This window comes from Zonotrichia leucophrys, chromosome 2 (assembly GCF_028769735.1).
Source record: "Zonotrichia leucophrys gambelii isolate GWCS_2022_RI chromosome 2, RI_Zleu_2.0, whole genome shotgun sequence".
In the NCBI taxonomy this organism is placed as follows: domain Eukaryota; kingdom Metazoa; phylum Chordata; class Aves; order Passeriformes; family Passerellidae; genus Zonotrichia; species Zonotrichia leucophrys.
In genome coordinates, this window is record NC_088171.1 from 21,069,951 (window position 1) to 21,085,827 (window position 15,877).

General features: G+C 37.3%; 2 protein-coding genes across 2 annotated transcripts in view; both read right to left on the reverse strand.

Moving 5' to 3' along the window:
- The window catches only part of LOC135442895 (macrophage mannose receptor 1-like), a 28,781-nt gene extending 18,054 nt beyond the window's left edge, over nucleotides 1–10,727 (reverse strand). The window contains exons 1-12 of the mRNA XM_064703174.1: nucleotides 10,697–10,727; nucleotides 9,981–10,376; nucleotides 8,618–8,791; nucleotides 7,492–7,650; nucleotides 6,557–6,670; nucleotides 5,294–5,440; nucleotides 4,162–4,344; nucleotides 3,459–3,616; nucleotides 2,942–3,052; nucleotides 1,731–1,846; nucleotides 1,126–1,274; nucleotides 74–273 (exon numbers count right to left, since the gene is read on the reverse strand). Of these exons, the coding sequence (XP_064559244.1) occupies nucleotides 74–273; nucleotides 1,126–1,274; nucleotides 1,731–1,846; nucleotides 2,942–3,052; nucleotides 3,459–3,616; nucleotides 4,162–4,344; nucleotides 5,294–5,440; nucleotides 6,557–6,670; nucleotides 7,492–7,650; nucleotides 8,618–8,791; nucleotides 9,981–10,376; nucleotides 10,697–10,727 (1,938 nt within the window). The remainder of the gene's footprint in view (nucleotides 1–73; nucleotides 274–1,125; nucleotides 1,275–1,730; nucleotides 1,847–2,941; nucleotides 3,053–3,458; nucleotides 3,617–4,161; nucleotides 4,345–5,293; nucleotides 5,441–6,556; nucleotides 6,671–7,491; nucleotides 7,651–8,617; nucleotides 8,792–9,980; nucleotides 10,377–10,696) is intronic.
- Nucleotides 10,728–14,517: 3,790 nt separating this feature from the next.
- The window catches only part of LOC135443685 (macrophage mannose receptor 1-like), a 32,671-nt gene continuing 31,311 nt past the window's right edge, over nucleotides 14,518–15,877 (reverse strand). Inside the window, exons 28-29 of the mRNA XM_064704189.1 lie at nucleotides 15,761–15,790; nucleotides 14,518–15,378 (exon numbers count right to left, since the gene is read on the reverse strand). Of these exons, the coding sequence (XP_064560259.1) occupies nucleotides 15,134–15,378; nucleotides 15,761–15,790 (275 nt within the window). The 3' untranslated portion in view covers nucleotides 14,518–15,133. The remainder of the gene's footprint in view (nucleotides 15,379–15,760; nucleotides 15,791–15,877) is intronic.

Here is a 15,877-nt window from a genome sequence, read left to right on the forward strand (position 1 = left end):
TATTTGGCAATAATTTGGCAATTATTTTGCTGTCCTGTTTCCCAGGTAGGATTATGGCAAAAACAATACTTACTCTGAAGCAGGAATTAGTGCTATTGCTTGTATCCCAACCCAAGGGACATTTGGAGTCAGAAACTGTTTCAGAAACAGCAGGAAGAGTGACTTTTTCAGCTAATTTTTTGCACAGAAATTTTGCCTTTACTTCACAGTTCTGAACGTCCCATAGTCCAGCTGCATTTCCAGTCCTAAGGGCAACACAACCAGCTTCCTTCCCTTTACAAGATAAAAAAGAAAGTTGAAATGTTTTTTTAAGAGGCTCTTTCGACATTTTTATGGCTTATGTAATTAATTTACAAAAGACTATTTGAAATATTAAGTGTAGTGTCCACTCAGAGGAGGAGCTTCGTGAAAAGAGGAAACCAGCAAATCCTTCATCATTGTCCCTTCCCTCTAAGTGCAGGAACAACTCTTTGCCTCCCTCTTTCCTCTCCCGCTTGTGGCAAGGCTTTGGCAGCACATTGCTAAGGCTGGAAGGGGTTTCATCCTTTCTGCTCAATTGGATTTTAATCATGGAAACAATGAGAAATCAGAAAATAAATATTTTCATGGCACCCTAGAAAATCACAGCATAATTTAGGTTGGAAAAGATCTGTAAGATTGTAGAGTCTGACCAATTAACACAGGTTCACCACTAAACCATCAGTGCCACATCTACACATCTTCACATCTTGTAAATACATCCAGGGATGGTAAATCAACCACTTCCCTGGGCAGCCCATTCCAAGGCCTGAGCATCCCTTCTGAGCTCTCATCACCCTGGGGTGGATCCCATCTGGGCCCATAGATTTATGAACATCCTCCCCCCTCAGATGGAAACTAAACTTCGTTTATGAAAATATGTCTTGAAGCGCTATTTTTCGGCCTTAGTTCCCAGAAAAAAGATAGGATGGGGGCCTTGTATCTCCTGGGGCTTGGAGCTCTGGAATATGTTTTGTCCTTCTGCATAGGGAAAAGATAGGGAAAAGCACTGGGACTAGCTTCTAATATCATAATAAGCATAATATATGTGTAAAGAATACAGAGAATCTATAAAAAGGCAAAAATCATTTGGCATCAGTAGAGTACCAGGCATTGCTGCATTCCAGTTTGTGTACAGAACACCTTCACCAGTCACCCAATTGAAAATCCCTTGCTCTTGCATGTCTGAGAGACCAATCCAAAAATACTTCTCAGAGCTCAGACCAATGAGGCTGGTCAGGTAGGCTTGCTCATATCTGAAATGACAGGAGTCAGATGGGATTAAGCCCAGCTTTCCTTCCATCTCCCACTCCTCAGCATCCAAACTTCACACAGTGAAGTTTGAATAGATTCAAACTTCTACAATGAATAGATTCTCCATTAAATTTCCTCTTATGAGGAATATGTTGTTTAACTGGGTCCTAGCTGCAGTAGAGGGTGGAGCTGTGCTATACTGAAAGACTATTCCTTACAGAGCCAAAGTTGCTGTTGTCTGTTCTTTCAAAGTTAAGTACTGAAAAACCATTGAGGTATAAATTGTTTTTAGTAAGAAAAGCCATACTAAGTTTGTTCATATTTTTTTTCCTTCAGAAAAAAGATATTCTGGAGGGGGTTTTTTTGGGGTTTTTTTTTTCCCCAAAAAAGTTCTCAACTCTTTTTTAAAATTCCAATATTATTGCATAAGATATACAATTTTGAAACTCTTTCCATACCTGTCTGCTATACTTGTTAAATAACCACTGCTCCTTTCACAGGTTTTCTTTGCTTCTGAAAATGTTACAGAGGTGTGTCCAACCAGGTAGCAGTAAAAACCATATCTTTTCCAACCCTATCAAGAACACATGAAATAAACTTGCAATTAAAAACAACATATGTTCTAGCACTTGAATTTCAATGAGTACACATAAGCTAACATATTTTTAATAGAACTTAACATGATTATGTATAAATCTGAATTCCAGTGTACCAATAGAAATTCAGCTTAGCAAACATTCAGTGCAGAAAGAGACGATTTAATGCCTAGGGGTCTCTCTTTTTTTAAATTAATGGATAAATTTTTACTGGTAAAAAAGTCAGAGGGACACAGAGATGAATAAAGTTATTCTTTTCTCAGAACAAAAAAAGAGCTGTCTGTATTATAGTAGAGATGCTGACTCAAGTTTCCTATGTTTTCAAGGCCAAAGGAACAGTAAGTAGACTAATTAATTGATTGAATACATCAGGTCACCTAAAAAGTCTGACTAAAGAGGTAACATAGAAACCACTGAATAGCAAAATACTCAAAATTACAGCTGAATTCCAAGTCACTTTTGCCTTTTATACCATCTCAAGATTTGCTTGCTGCACCCAAGAAAGGTAAATAAACTCTGTGTTCAGTGTTTGGCTGCTGCTTAATTCCATTGAGCACAACGAGTCTCAGCTCTGTTCCCCATGTGGGCTTGTGGGAAAGGTTACTAAATATAGAATAGGAGTAAATAGGAAAGTATAAAGAGGGAGAAAAAGGGAAAAAAAGTGGTAGGATACAATAACTTGCTCAAAACAAGTACACTTATAAAAAGGACTTTATTGTCTTGATTTGGCTTCAGTAGTGAGATTTGTCATCATCTTGTATCATGCTGCACAGTCCAGAATTGTTACCAGTCCCTACTGCATGTTCTATAACCACATATGGTTGTAGAACAATATAACAAATATGCAGACAAACACAGAATTGGCTTTAGCCCCTTTCACAAAAAGTTCTGAGAGGTAATAGGCCTGACTTATTATTATTCCTTATAAGGGAATGTAGTGAAAATTATCACCCTGAATTTGTTCTGCAAGAACACTTGTTAGGAATGAAAAGGAAAAAAACCAGATCATTTCAATGTCAAGAAGAATTTGTGAAATTTTGCTAACCAGATTCTCGGTTATGCTTTCTTCTTACCTTCAGGCAGGCAGGATCAGCCTTTGCTGTTTGAGAAACTCCTTGTAGTGGGTCTCTTCTGCAGATGTAGCCTAATTTCCTGTCACAGGCACTGTCTGCCCAGTATCCATCCTAGTTGCAGTTTGGGAAGTGAGAAACAGTGAGGCAGAACCTTTTTACTTTAGAAACAGTATAATTCTTTTCAAAATACTGTTTCAATGTGAATACTGTACTTTTTAGTGGATTCCAGGTATTTGAGCTTGGAGGTGAGGCTATGTTAAGTGGCACAGCCAGATTGTTAAGGTTTGCTTGGCATATAATGTACACTCACAATCAGATATGAAAGTTTACTATTTATATGGAATTTCATTTTAAATTTAATTTAGAACAACCATATGTCTGAGTGAATGAAGATAACTTTCTTTGATTCTATGCAACTTAGCAATTATATTAAGTTGTATTAAAAATCTCCCTAGAAATATAGCCAAAAGTCAAATAGTGCAGTGCTACACTGCATGATTCACGTGGTGTGATTCACCTTTCCTGCCATAATGACACAATCTTCTTGGCCAGTGACTTCATGGGTTGGTTCTCCAGGCAACCACTTGGTATATGTCACAGGAGTCCCATCACTCCACTCAAAGTACATTTGGGTTTTGAGGTCATTCAGGCCAATCCACAGCTCATCCACAGCTCCTAAGGACAGAAATTCATTTGTGTTATTACTCAAGTTGACACAGTCCATGGGAGCAAGATTTTATGGAGATGAGCTGAAATTGCAATGTTACAATGCAAATTCATCTCTATTAAAAGACAGAGGAGATATTTTAAAATGTAATTCTCATTCTTCTTTCAAGAAGTTTAAAAACCAGTAGGAAATGAGATTTGTCAGCTTTATCAGTACATTACTGTATCTACAGCTACAAGGTGTCTGATGCAGATAATCCACTCAAATGCTGCAGTGACTAGAGCTGTTATTTCCTTCAAGTGATTTCATGCAGTGAAAAACAAATGAAAATCAAAATGAAAATAATTAAAATGAAAAGACCATAATGACTCCTCTTGTGAGTTTTTGGCTTTCAGGTTTTTCTAACATATATATCTGTGGCTTTCCCTATAAATATTCATAAAAAGCAAGAAATAATTATTTTACTTAAATTTAAGTAAAAGATTTAAGATGTAAGATTTCTAGTAGTGAAGTTCTCTGTTTGTACCAAACACTGCCCTGTAGAAATACTCACTGTAGCCAAGCTGAGACAGTATGAAGCCATGCTCCTCAGGGTTGTGGATACTGGCCAGGTCACCACTGCTGTCATTGCAGGAAATTTGGGCTTCTCTCCATTCTTTGGGGTCTCTATGAACCATGAAACAGTGACCTCCATAGGGCAACCATTCTTCTGGGCATTTAACGAACTCTACATCTCCTCAAAATCAATAGATATTTCAAGTTTTTAAATGGTGCAAAGTGAAGTCTAGAATAACTGCAATTGCATTTGAAATTTAGCTAATTAACGAATTAGAATGAAAAGGAGGTGGTAACAAAGAAGCAGTACTTCATTCCTCACACATGTTTTAGTCTGTATGTTGTTGCTCATGGTACTTTTACAGAAAGCAAACTGCATTTAAACAAAAGAGAAAAAGGTTGGAACCAGTTGTTACTGGGCTTCACTAGTGTCAAGTATTCACTGGCCAGAGGAATATTTTGGAACTTCATAAGCAGCATTTCCACACAATACACCCCACCCAATTATGATTTACATATTTCATAAAGGAAAGGCATTATTGCTGCAGCACAAGTCATTCTCTGCACACATGACTTTCCATGCCAACTCCCACTAAATAAACCAGAGAGAAGTACAGCAGAAAAGTGGTCCAAAGGAAGCTCCTTTCAGCCATCTTCTAGATCAAAATTTTAGAAATATTTATGGCAATCTAAAATGATTGCCATCTTTTTGCCATCAAGAATTTGCTCTGAGCCCACTGATGCCATTTTCCCAAGCTTTCAGTGACAAACCTCAGTGTTTCCATTAGAATGCACTGCAGGAAGGATGAAGCACCTCTAACTTTATTTTCATGTTCATGCAGACCATGACACTTTCATGAAACTCTATGGCTTAACCCAGTGCCTCTGGAATTGTGAATAATAACATAAAGTAAAAAATGCTTTTGTGGTTAGTGGGCTCCAGGATCATTTCCAGTATTTAAATATATTTTGCTAAAGAAATAAAAATATGCTATGCTCTGTACCTGTCATCATAGCAGAAAACCAAATTTCAATGCTTGTTTTCCTTTTTATTTTAAATGGCCATTAAATTTAACTTTAGTGATACAAATTATGCCTTTATCAAAAGGTTTTTTATTTGCTTGACATACCTGATGGTAGAATTAAAGGATCCTTTGCAGATTTTTCCTTTTTACATATATAGCCAAGTTTCAGCTCACAGGGCTGGTTTTCCCATTTAGCCTCTCTTCTGGGGTTTAGTACTGCACAGAGTTTTTCAGACTCAGGCTCAGGGCTTCCTTCGTGGGATAAAAACTAAATTATTTTTATGTTGCACAGGCTTTATGTCAGCAGCTAAAAGAGCAATTTACGGATCACCTTTTCATGTGTCAATTATGGGCTCATTATTTCACTCCTACAATTATTTTCTACCAGAGATAATGAAATGTAATTTAGAAGTACCCATCAAAATATTTCTTTTGATGCTTCTTGCATAATTCACATATTTGATTACAGAACAGTGGTCTTTTTTGCATGTCCCTTTGCAGTTTGAATGCAGATTTGCTCCTTGCTGCAAGCAGAACTTCCTGACATTCCCTCACAATTGCTGTCTCTCCTCCGCCTGCCTTTTCCACCAACACCCCCAGAGTTTTTCCAGATGACCGCTATCCCTGGGGAATGGTCAGTGTTTTCTCCTCAGAGAGGCCCACAGTGTGATGACTTACTTTTTTCCCCTTTCCCCACAAAAGTTACGAATTAATTCTGCAGTGAACGGGAAGTGTGTGGATCAGCTCATGAGCACAGCCACTGTTGGGGACACAGGAGCCCTGGGGCTGTGGGCTCAGTGACCTGAGAGCCGGCCTCTCCTCTCAGCCCTGCAGAGCTTGAGGAGTTCGACCAGTTCAACAGAAGGTAGAAAATCTTCCACCAGACTCAGCAACTCTGGGCTTTCCCTTCATCTTCTGTGCAGGTGGCACCTCTGAGTCTTGGGAAGGCTGAAAGTTGGACTATGCCTGAATTTATTCAGAATTTGCTGCAACAAGCTGTTGCCATGGCAATAATTGACTTTCAAAGATAATCTGTCAATGCCACGAATGCTTGAATGAGAGGAGAAGAGTAAAAAAGCATAGGAAGTGAAGAGGAAGGCTTTGCAAGAGCAATGCTCACTGGCAGCTGAGTCCTTGCAGGATGCAGGGTCTGATAACCCTGTGCAAGTTGTAGAGACTCAGAGGATTTCACTGGCTTGGAGGCATTCCCAGTACCATACAGCTCAACTGGGGTGTTTTATTTTATCTGCCTCTGATTGGAGATGAGGTTATTGAGGTCTTCTGCTTGAAATTGTGTGAGTTATATCTAGTGAAGAAAAGCATAATTCTCAGATTATAATTCCAAAAATTGTTTAAAAAGATTACTACCTGGTGCCCAGTTAAAGTATCTGAAGGGAAAGCCACCACTCCACTGCCAGCCACTGTTGAGATTCAGACTGTTAAGCCCAATCCAGAGAGAGGATCTCTTGCTGTCAATCAAATCTAGATAACCAAAAGAATTTAATTTTAATGAGATTTCCTAGGAAAATGTAGCATTTCTAAAGTTTAGAAGAAGATAGTAAAAGTATGCCTAGTGATTTTTAAGCTCAGTACGGAATTCATGTTTACTGGTAATAAACTCTAAGGTTTTTTTCTGTAGATAGAGGGTAGAGAATTGAAAAAGGTTATTTTTCATATTTTTACATATTTGTTTATCTAAACTTAATGCTGTTCTACAGTTATAGAAAAAAAATAAGCTTTGAAAATTGAAAGATTGAATTTCTATTATTAATACTGTCATATGTTTTCTTGCTTGAGGTGCAATTGATATAGGACCTTCATTCTACAGTGTACATAAATTTATAATCTTTATAAAATTTGTCTTGTATTTCAAAACAACTATTTCATTATATATACATGAAGAATATTGATTTATTAACACAAAATATAATCGTAGAATGAGTCATATAATGTAATTGCCATATAATGGCTGTCTCCTAAAATGTTTCTTCTTTTAATTCCCTTTTCTGGGATTATTCTGGTGTTTTCTGAGCTTGAGCTCAATTTTGCTTATTTAGCTGGAAATCCTTAGATATTTTTTATAAAATAATAATAATAATAATTTCAAATATTAAATCCATGACTTACAAAAGTTCTATGGGTAAAAAGCTTCATGGACCATAATTTTGTTATTTCTGATTAGTGTAGATACCATTTTCTTACATCAGCTATTCCCTGTAATGTGATTAAAGCATTGAAACATTTGTAATCAGTCAAAAAAGCCTTTCAAAAGAGTTTTTACTGAATCTTGCTTATTAGTTCACCTCTCAGATATATTTGTTCATGTATCTCCGTGACACTTAATAATTCTGCATTCTGCTGCTGACAGCTCTTCCTTGCTTGATGCCATGTGAGAGCTGACTGATGGTTTATCTGGTAGTAGGTTTCTGTCAAAGGATCTGTACTCCAAAATCTGTCAATGTCTGTGTGAGAGAAAGGTGATTTAGTATCTGAGTTTGTAATAAACATTTTAGACAATGTGTTATAGCAAAATTTAACTGCAAACTTGTTTGTGAAATAACATTTTGGAGCAATTAAGGCTCAGACCCACTAGTTACCTTGATCTTTGTTAAGAAAAAAGGGTGGGTTATTGAATTATCAGTGATAAGCCTTTCACCCTTTATTTGTACTTTTCCCTCCAGATTTAATATTCTCCAGGAGAAAAAGAATATTGTAAAGAGGCCAACAAATCAAAACTGTGTCTTGGTCACTGTCCAACCTGAGAACCTGTTCAGAAGCTCATGGGCTATGCCCAAGCTTATTCTTGGCTGGAACAAAACAAAAATACAAACATTTGCACTAATGAAACATTTCTTGTGAAACTATGCCATGACTAATCACATTTACAATGCTACAGGCTTGGGGTAGAGCAGCTGGAAAGGTGTCCAGTGGAAATGGGCATGGAGGTGCTGGTTGATAACCAGCCAAAGGTCAGCCAGAGAGTGCCCAACAGCATCTTGGCCTGTATCAGCAACAGTGTGGCCAGCAGGAACAGGGCAGTGATTGCTCCTCTGTATTCGGCACTGGTGGGGCCACACCTCAAATACTCGTCTCAGTGTTGAGCCTGATTGCAATAAAGCACCACTGTGAATGGCATCTCAATTTTCAGGTGATTCTGTGCTGAAGAGAGTCATATTTAAAGCACACTGGTTTTTCCTCAATCTTAACTACTGATGGACACACCCAGACAACTTTCAACCTTACTGTAGGCTGTTAGCAGGTAGATTTGTTACTTCTGTCAGGAACGTTATTGCATGAAAAAGACATTTTTGGGTAAAATTTAGGCCACTGCAAGGTTTTTCCCTTCAGCATTATTAACAGCATCTCAATATTGATACATGTACATAGCAGTGTTGTGTTACAGGGTCTATAGCAGCATGTGGGACTTACTGGCAGCTGGACAGAACCCAAACAAATGATCCTCATCAAAGTTGGGAGTTGTTGCACACCAGAACAAACCATCTGACCTGCCAGCAGCTGTGCACTCAGTGTACCATCTTCCACTCAACAGGAAGGGGAAGGCGCACGGAGCTCCATTGGAATTTCCTAACAGTGTAAACATGTCTGAGGGGGAAAAAGAGAAGTTTTAATATAGCTTTGTGAATATGTGTGTCTGTACTCTCCGTGAGACTACGTGGAGAAAGCATGACAAGTGTTACAGCAGCGTAACTGGGGAACTGCTGTCACCAGCAATGTCTTCCACAGAAGTTCTTGGTAGGTTTCACAATTTATCCTTTGCTTCTGGGGTACATCATCAGCTGTACCAGCTAGAGATTGAGCAGTTTCATGCTGTAGACAACTATGAAAAAGCTGCAGTAATTTTTATCTCAGATATAATATTATGTAATATATATATTAATACATATATATAATATGTAATATGTAATATGCAATATGTCATATGTAATATGTAATATAGAACAATATAATATATTTATTTTTATCTCATATATAATTTTCTAAACATAATGCTATCTTTTTATCATGTGCCTTAACTTCCACATCGTGTGGCCTAATGTTGTGGGATTTTTTGGCATCTGAAATCTCATAGGGCAACCGAAGGTACTATCCATGGATTTATTTCCTTACATTTAATACTGATGTATTAAACTTAGAGATTTTTTTCCCTTTCATCCAATAATACTAATACAATCTTGGTAGCAATAGTATGCAGCTAAATAAAGTGCTTTGGTTAAAAAGTCACAGAATCACAGAATTGTTCAGGTTGGAAGGGATCACAGAGGGTCATCACAGATGGCCTCAAGCAGGGCCATCCCAGAGCATATGACCCAGGATGCTGTGCAGATGGATGTTGAATATCTCTGGTGAGGGAAATTCCACAACATCTCTGGACAATCTGCTCCAGTGCTTGGTAAAAGAAGTTCTTCCTCTTGTTCAAGCAGAACTTTGTGTGCTTCAGTTTCTGCCCATTGTGTTATTGCTAGGCACCACTGGGAAGAGTGATTAACACTAACAATTTAAAAAAACCCTACATCCACATTTGCTTTAAAAGTAAAGAACAAAAAATATGCACATTTTTTGCACACTGCATTCTGTCTGAACCTAAGCAGCTATTTTTCTCTAGGATGGAGTGATACAGGCCTGGATAAATTAACAAATCTTTCTCTAGCCCACCATTGCCTCAGGGGGAAAAGCTGATATTAGGCTAAGGAGGGCAGAAAACAAAAGACCCTATCTCGATGGGCAAAAAAGTAGATTCACTAAAGCACCAAAAATAACCTTTAAACTTTACCTTCGTATCTTTGAGAGCACAAATTATCCATGGTACCATAGATCTTCCATTTATCCTTTGCCTCTGATCTTGTTTTCAGCACAATATTTTCATTTTTTTTGCCAGCACTGAGAAATAAATCTTCCCCTTGGATCGCCAAGGCTGCATTTCTGCATTCCCATTTCTGGAATTCACTTTTCTTGTTGCATGGGTACAGAGAAATTTTAGCCTGGTTTCTCTTGTTGGGCACTCCCAAGCATTGTGCAAATGCCATGCTCATTAACTGATGGTCAGAGACCCACCTGAATTTTTGTAAGTCACTGCTTTTCTTGCAAGTAGCTGTTGTGACTGCCTCAGAACTCTGAGCAATTAAACAGAACTTAGTATCCTCATTGAATATTAAGAATATTTCCTTGTCTGTAAAACAAAACATTCAGAATAACTGGTTAGGGTGAGCACATGGTAAGGGGAGCTTGTGAGGAGAAATATGTGTTTATTCTGTGTTGATCCCACTCATGTCAGGAGGCTGCAAGTTTTTACAAGGATCAAATGGCATTTTCAAGACGCATTTCATTCAGAGAAGGAAAAGTACAGCTCAGTAAATACATGGGAACAAAATACAGGCGAATAAGAACACATAAACTACATTAAGACAGCTTCAAATATGTGATTTCAATAATGGAATTTTATCTTCTGAAATGCACATTTCATTCAAGAATTCCAAAAGAGACCTTTACTGAAAATTTGGAAGTTGGCCGTCACATTCATGCCTTATAGATTTAGCTCATGTGATATACATCTCCATGGGGTCTTAATTGTGCTTAATAGAGTTAGTGAGTGAGCCTTCTGTGACCCTTGCTCCTTCTGGAATTTACATATATTCTGTTATGGTTTGGGGATTTTTTTGGAATTAAAAACCATGTAATGGTGACTTGTTGCCTTGTCTTGATCCACTATCCTTTCCTTAGCACATCTGTCATAAGAAGTCAACATAATTTGCACAATAAATCACAAGCATTGTCACAAGAACAATGACATAGATATAGATATTATATAGATACTGTAGATGTGGGCCTGTGCATTGTGAGTGCCACACAAGATAGTTTACACTCCCAAAGGGTTACAGGCAGCCAGGTGTAGTAATCCATAGAGATCAGTAAACCCTGCTGGGAAGGGCTGTCCAGAACTGCAACTCTGCCATGGCACACAAAGCAAATCCTCCTGGGCAAACAGCTGAATGGTCCTAAAAATGTCAGGTAGCATGCAGCTCTCACTGGCTTTGGGTCATGAGGGATTGAAATTTGGACTACAAGGAATATTCTAGGACCTATAGAACATGAGGGCAAGGTTTTGCCTTTCAGCCCTCTGTGCCTCAGATTCACACCTGGAAACAGAGATGCAGCATCACTGCCATGTCCATCTGAGAGAACAGCTCACATGAGGCAGTGAGATTCCCCTCCACACAAAAAAATAAATTTTTAGGACAAGTGTGGATGTTAGGACAAGCCAGTGTTGGGTAGTGAACAGAGGAGAAAATCTGGGAAATTCTGGGAGGGTGTGACGGAAAGAATAGTTCTTGAGCTCTTCCAGAAGGTCCCTGTATTACTTTGATCAGCTCAGTAATACATTGGAGTTTCACTTCTGTAAATCTAAATTTGAAGCTGAGACTTAGTTTCTTCTTTCCTTGTCCATTTAGGCAAAAAGTTTTAAATATTATAAAGTCTTTAATTTCTTACTGCTCAGTAAATAAGTGCTTGGTATAGTCCCTTAAGCACCAGCTGTCATCCTTCATCAAATTTTTGATCTAATAATAGGAGTTCTTGCTGGAAACTGTGAGGTTTCTGCTTTTGGGTTGGGTTCCCAGCTCACAGAGCAGGAGGGAGACCCCTTGTTTGCACAGGGTGGTGCTGTCACAGCTCACAGGGAACAGTGTCTGCTTTTGGAAGCTGTGATATGTACCCCACTCCACAAATCTAATGAACTGAACTATAAAATAAACACATCTTTGAAAATTATCATCATACTTACTTTAAAAGGGAGCTGGGATCTGTCTTTGGCCAACTTCAGAGCCTTAAGTATCCCTGTTATCTTTACTCTTACTGCTGTAATGGTATTTCCACAGCCGCTCTTGACTCTCAAATATTTCTAATTTTTTTTTAATGGCTTCTTCTCAGCCACATTGCTGCACCTTACATCAATCCACAAGTTCCAACACATCCCACACAATCTCATACTAAGGCTAGGAGATACACATGCAACACCCTGTTTAATTCCTTTATCCTTTTCATTTTTTTGTCACCCTGTCACACATATAGACAAAGACTATAGAGCACACTGTGAAGTCCATCTACTTTATAGCAGCAAACATAACCAATAAATAAGTTGTACCCAAAAGGCAATCTTTACTCACAGATGTGACTCAGTCCTGACTCCTGATTCCCAGCTGTACCCCATTTTGAATATTCTCCCCTCTTTAAAAGTAAATCAACATCTCTGTTTCTGTTTTGTGGAAACTTCTGTGGACAGCTCCCATTTGCAGAAATATGAAATGTAGAGTAGTAAGTCTATGTGAAAATCTTAAAGATTCTGAGAAACCAGCAAGACAACAAAGATACCCACTTTCACATCCACTTTTGCAAGGGGATAGTAAAAAATAGACTCACCGAGTGTCTGAAAAGCAGTAGGAACAAATGAGAGGAAAACTAAAACTGTAGAAAAGGTCAAGATTTTCATTCTGTCTTCTTATTCACAAAGAGATGAGATGAAATTAATTGCCGCAGTAGAGGTCCTTAAAGAATCAGTTGGTGCTGGGTCCTTCTCAGTTTTGGAGATTTTTAGTTGAAAGAGAAATCTCTGGGCTCTAAATAAGGAATATCCTGTCACATGTGGTATTTTGAAATCTATAAATTACAAAATTCAAACTTCACATCTGAAAGTGAAGTTTCCATCCATTCAAATTCCAGTGGCAAAGAAGGAACAGTTCAAGATCCTTCCCCTGAATTGACGTTAACTTTCTTGATTCTATGCTGCAATTGTAACATTCTGACCCTCAAAGACAAAGAAGCAGGGAGTGCACTTTAAATGGATGTATCTTAAATGTCAGATATATGTACCTGAGAAACTCAGAGAAAAAGATATGCAAATTTCTTAGCCAGAAAGATCTTCACTGCTGCAAAAGATATGTTAATTTAATTTACTGCAGTGAGCAATATTGACTATTTCAGTGTGAAAAATTAATCCCCACAGGACAATTTAATTTTGCTCGGTGACTTGACAAAATGCATACACCTGCCTTTATCCATCTGGTGCATCAGCTAGTAGACCTAGTGTGCTGTTATTTCATGTGAATTTATCTTAGAAGAACCAATACAAATTAGCCAAATCTTTACAAATCTTTCTGTGACTTTGGAAAAATACTGTTTTTCAAAACTTTCGTACTTTATTCTTTCTTTGTACCAAGCATAAATGAGACAAGAATAGAGAAATAGTTTCAAATTTTAGAAGTGAGCTTCAGTCATTTATTAAGTGGAAATGAACTACAGCTATGATCTACAATCCCTTAGTAATTTTGAAAAAAAGGGAGGAAAGAAATTCAACTGAAATGGCCCTTCACATTTTCTCTCATTTTTCTTGGCTTTATTTTGAAGACAAATCCCACAGTATTTTCTGCAAGAGCAAAGCATCACTTAATAATATATAAGAAACTCATTCACACAATACAGTCTTTGGAGTTGTTTTACCAATAAAAACATAAAACATTTAAATAATGATATTATGTTGGAATTTTTTCATCTGTTTATTATTTTCATTTACTTTGCCTTTATCAGTAGCCATCAAACAGCACAGAATCCAGTTCCATATTTATTAAAAAAAGAAAAATTGTATTCTTTGTAACTTACACAAGGGCTAAACAAGATCAAGACGACTGTCATTAAAAGTAGTTTGAGTAAAAAAATGCCTTTATTCCTCATTCTCTGCAATATGTTTTGTTTAATTGACATATGTCTAAATTTTCAATCCAATGTAACATCTCCTCTGCAGTTCTTATGCACTTTCTAAAGGTTTGTAATTCCCAGAAATCCTCAAGATCTTTCTTCCTTCAGAATGCCATAGACAACAGAGAATTCCTAGAAAACTTAAACATCTCAGTAAATCTCTAAAACATTTCAGTAGCAAGGCACTGTTTTGTATCCCACTCTCTTACTGGCCAGAATCATGGATGCAGTGCCCAGTTATTGGTCCATTTATCAGAGCAATGGAGGATAGTAAGCAAAGCTATCCTAAAATGAGTGATCAAGTGGAATAAAACCAGGAATGCATTATTTCAGAATTTATTTGGCAACTACTTTATTTTATAGCTTATTTATGGATTTTTTTAATAATATGCCTTGTTCACATTTCTGTGTCTCCTCCTGTCAGTGTCTTTTTTAAGGAAGAAGACTCATTGGATCAACAAACCAGGTGTCATCTCCACATGCTAATTAAACACTGAAATGTTATTGTGTAATATATAGATTGTTTATTTATATAGTCTCATGTTCCTAATTGATAAAAAACATTCAAAGTCATAGAATAAGACTGTATGTAAAAATTTATTTGTTTTGGAAATTCAAGTTGAAGTCATGAATGAAGGACATGTATTTGCATTTCACTTACAATACTATCACAAGGAAGATATTTGTGTATAGGGTATAAGAAAAGGGCAGCAATGTAGGCAAACAATTCATGTAAATCTCTGTTTATTCCAAACATCACTTAACTAACAGTGTGCATGCTTCAGAACAGTAAGGTGAGGTACTCTCAAAGTGCAGGAACTAGGGCTGCTGGCTCTGCAAAAAGTGCTCAGTGTTAGCCTTGACTCTGTATGTGATGCTGTCACAAATTCCTGAATAAGTAACCCATAACTTTAAAATCTAAATTCCCACTAGTTATTTTCCTTGCTTGCTTAATTAGCCATTTTGTACAGTTCTAAGTCAATAAATACATGAGAGTATTTATTGAGGAGCATACAGCAATTGTTCCTAGTCTTCACAAAAGGAATAACTGCCAGTTTTACTTCATAGTAAAATTTACTTGCTACAGCTATGAAAGTTACATCTAAGAACGACTAAGGTTTCCTTTTGTTCAGCTATATTTTTTCAGCTTAACTATTTTAGTTTGGCTGTGTCATCCCATCAGACAACACTGTGTTCATTTTTTTCTTTGTTGCTGGTAGCATCTCTTCCATTGTCCTCTGCACTTAGGGCACGGGTGTATTCCAGCTGCCTGCTGCTCTGCCTCACCTCTCTTCCAGTTCCACTTCCAGGTTTGATCTTGAACAAGAAATAAATCATGAAGCCCATCCCCAATAAAATTATGAGGACCAGAGTAAGTAGTATCCACATATTCAGGTGACCACTGGCTTTGTTCTTTTTGGCATCTGTAAATAAATAAAAAGTACATAGAAATGAATGAGCTGTAGCCACAAACAAGTGTAAGACTATTGAAAACTATAATTTCTTCCTTAATTACCAGGTGGAAAATCTATTATAATTTGTCTGTGTCAGTCTTCCTCATAGATATTACCAAAAGGAGGATCAGAGAGGGGGTGATCAATTTGCTAAGTAATTTGATTATTTTGGGTTTCCTAAGGGTCTTGCAGCTACTGATAAATTAGGTTGGGAAAGAATTCAATGTCAACTAAGTAAATAAAGCTCATATTTAAAAAAAAAAAAGAAATATATATATATTTATAACTAAATAAATGGTATTAAATTTAGGTGCATATCTTTGAAATTAATTGGAAGGGAAAAAAATCCTACCTTCCACGTCTCCAGCTGCTTTAAGAATAGCTGTCAAAGAAAGAGACAAATGTTTAGTCAAAATCTAGAAAGGTCACATTTTCTTCCTGACAGTTTGATATTAGCAAAAGGTCTGGT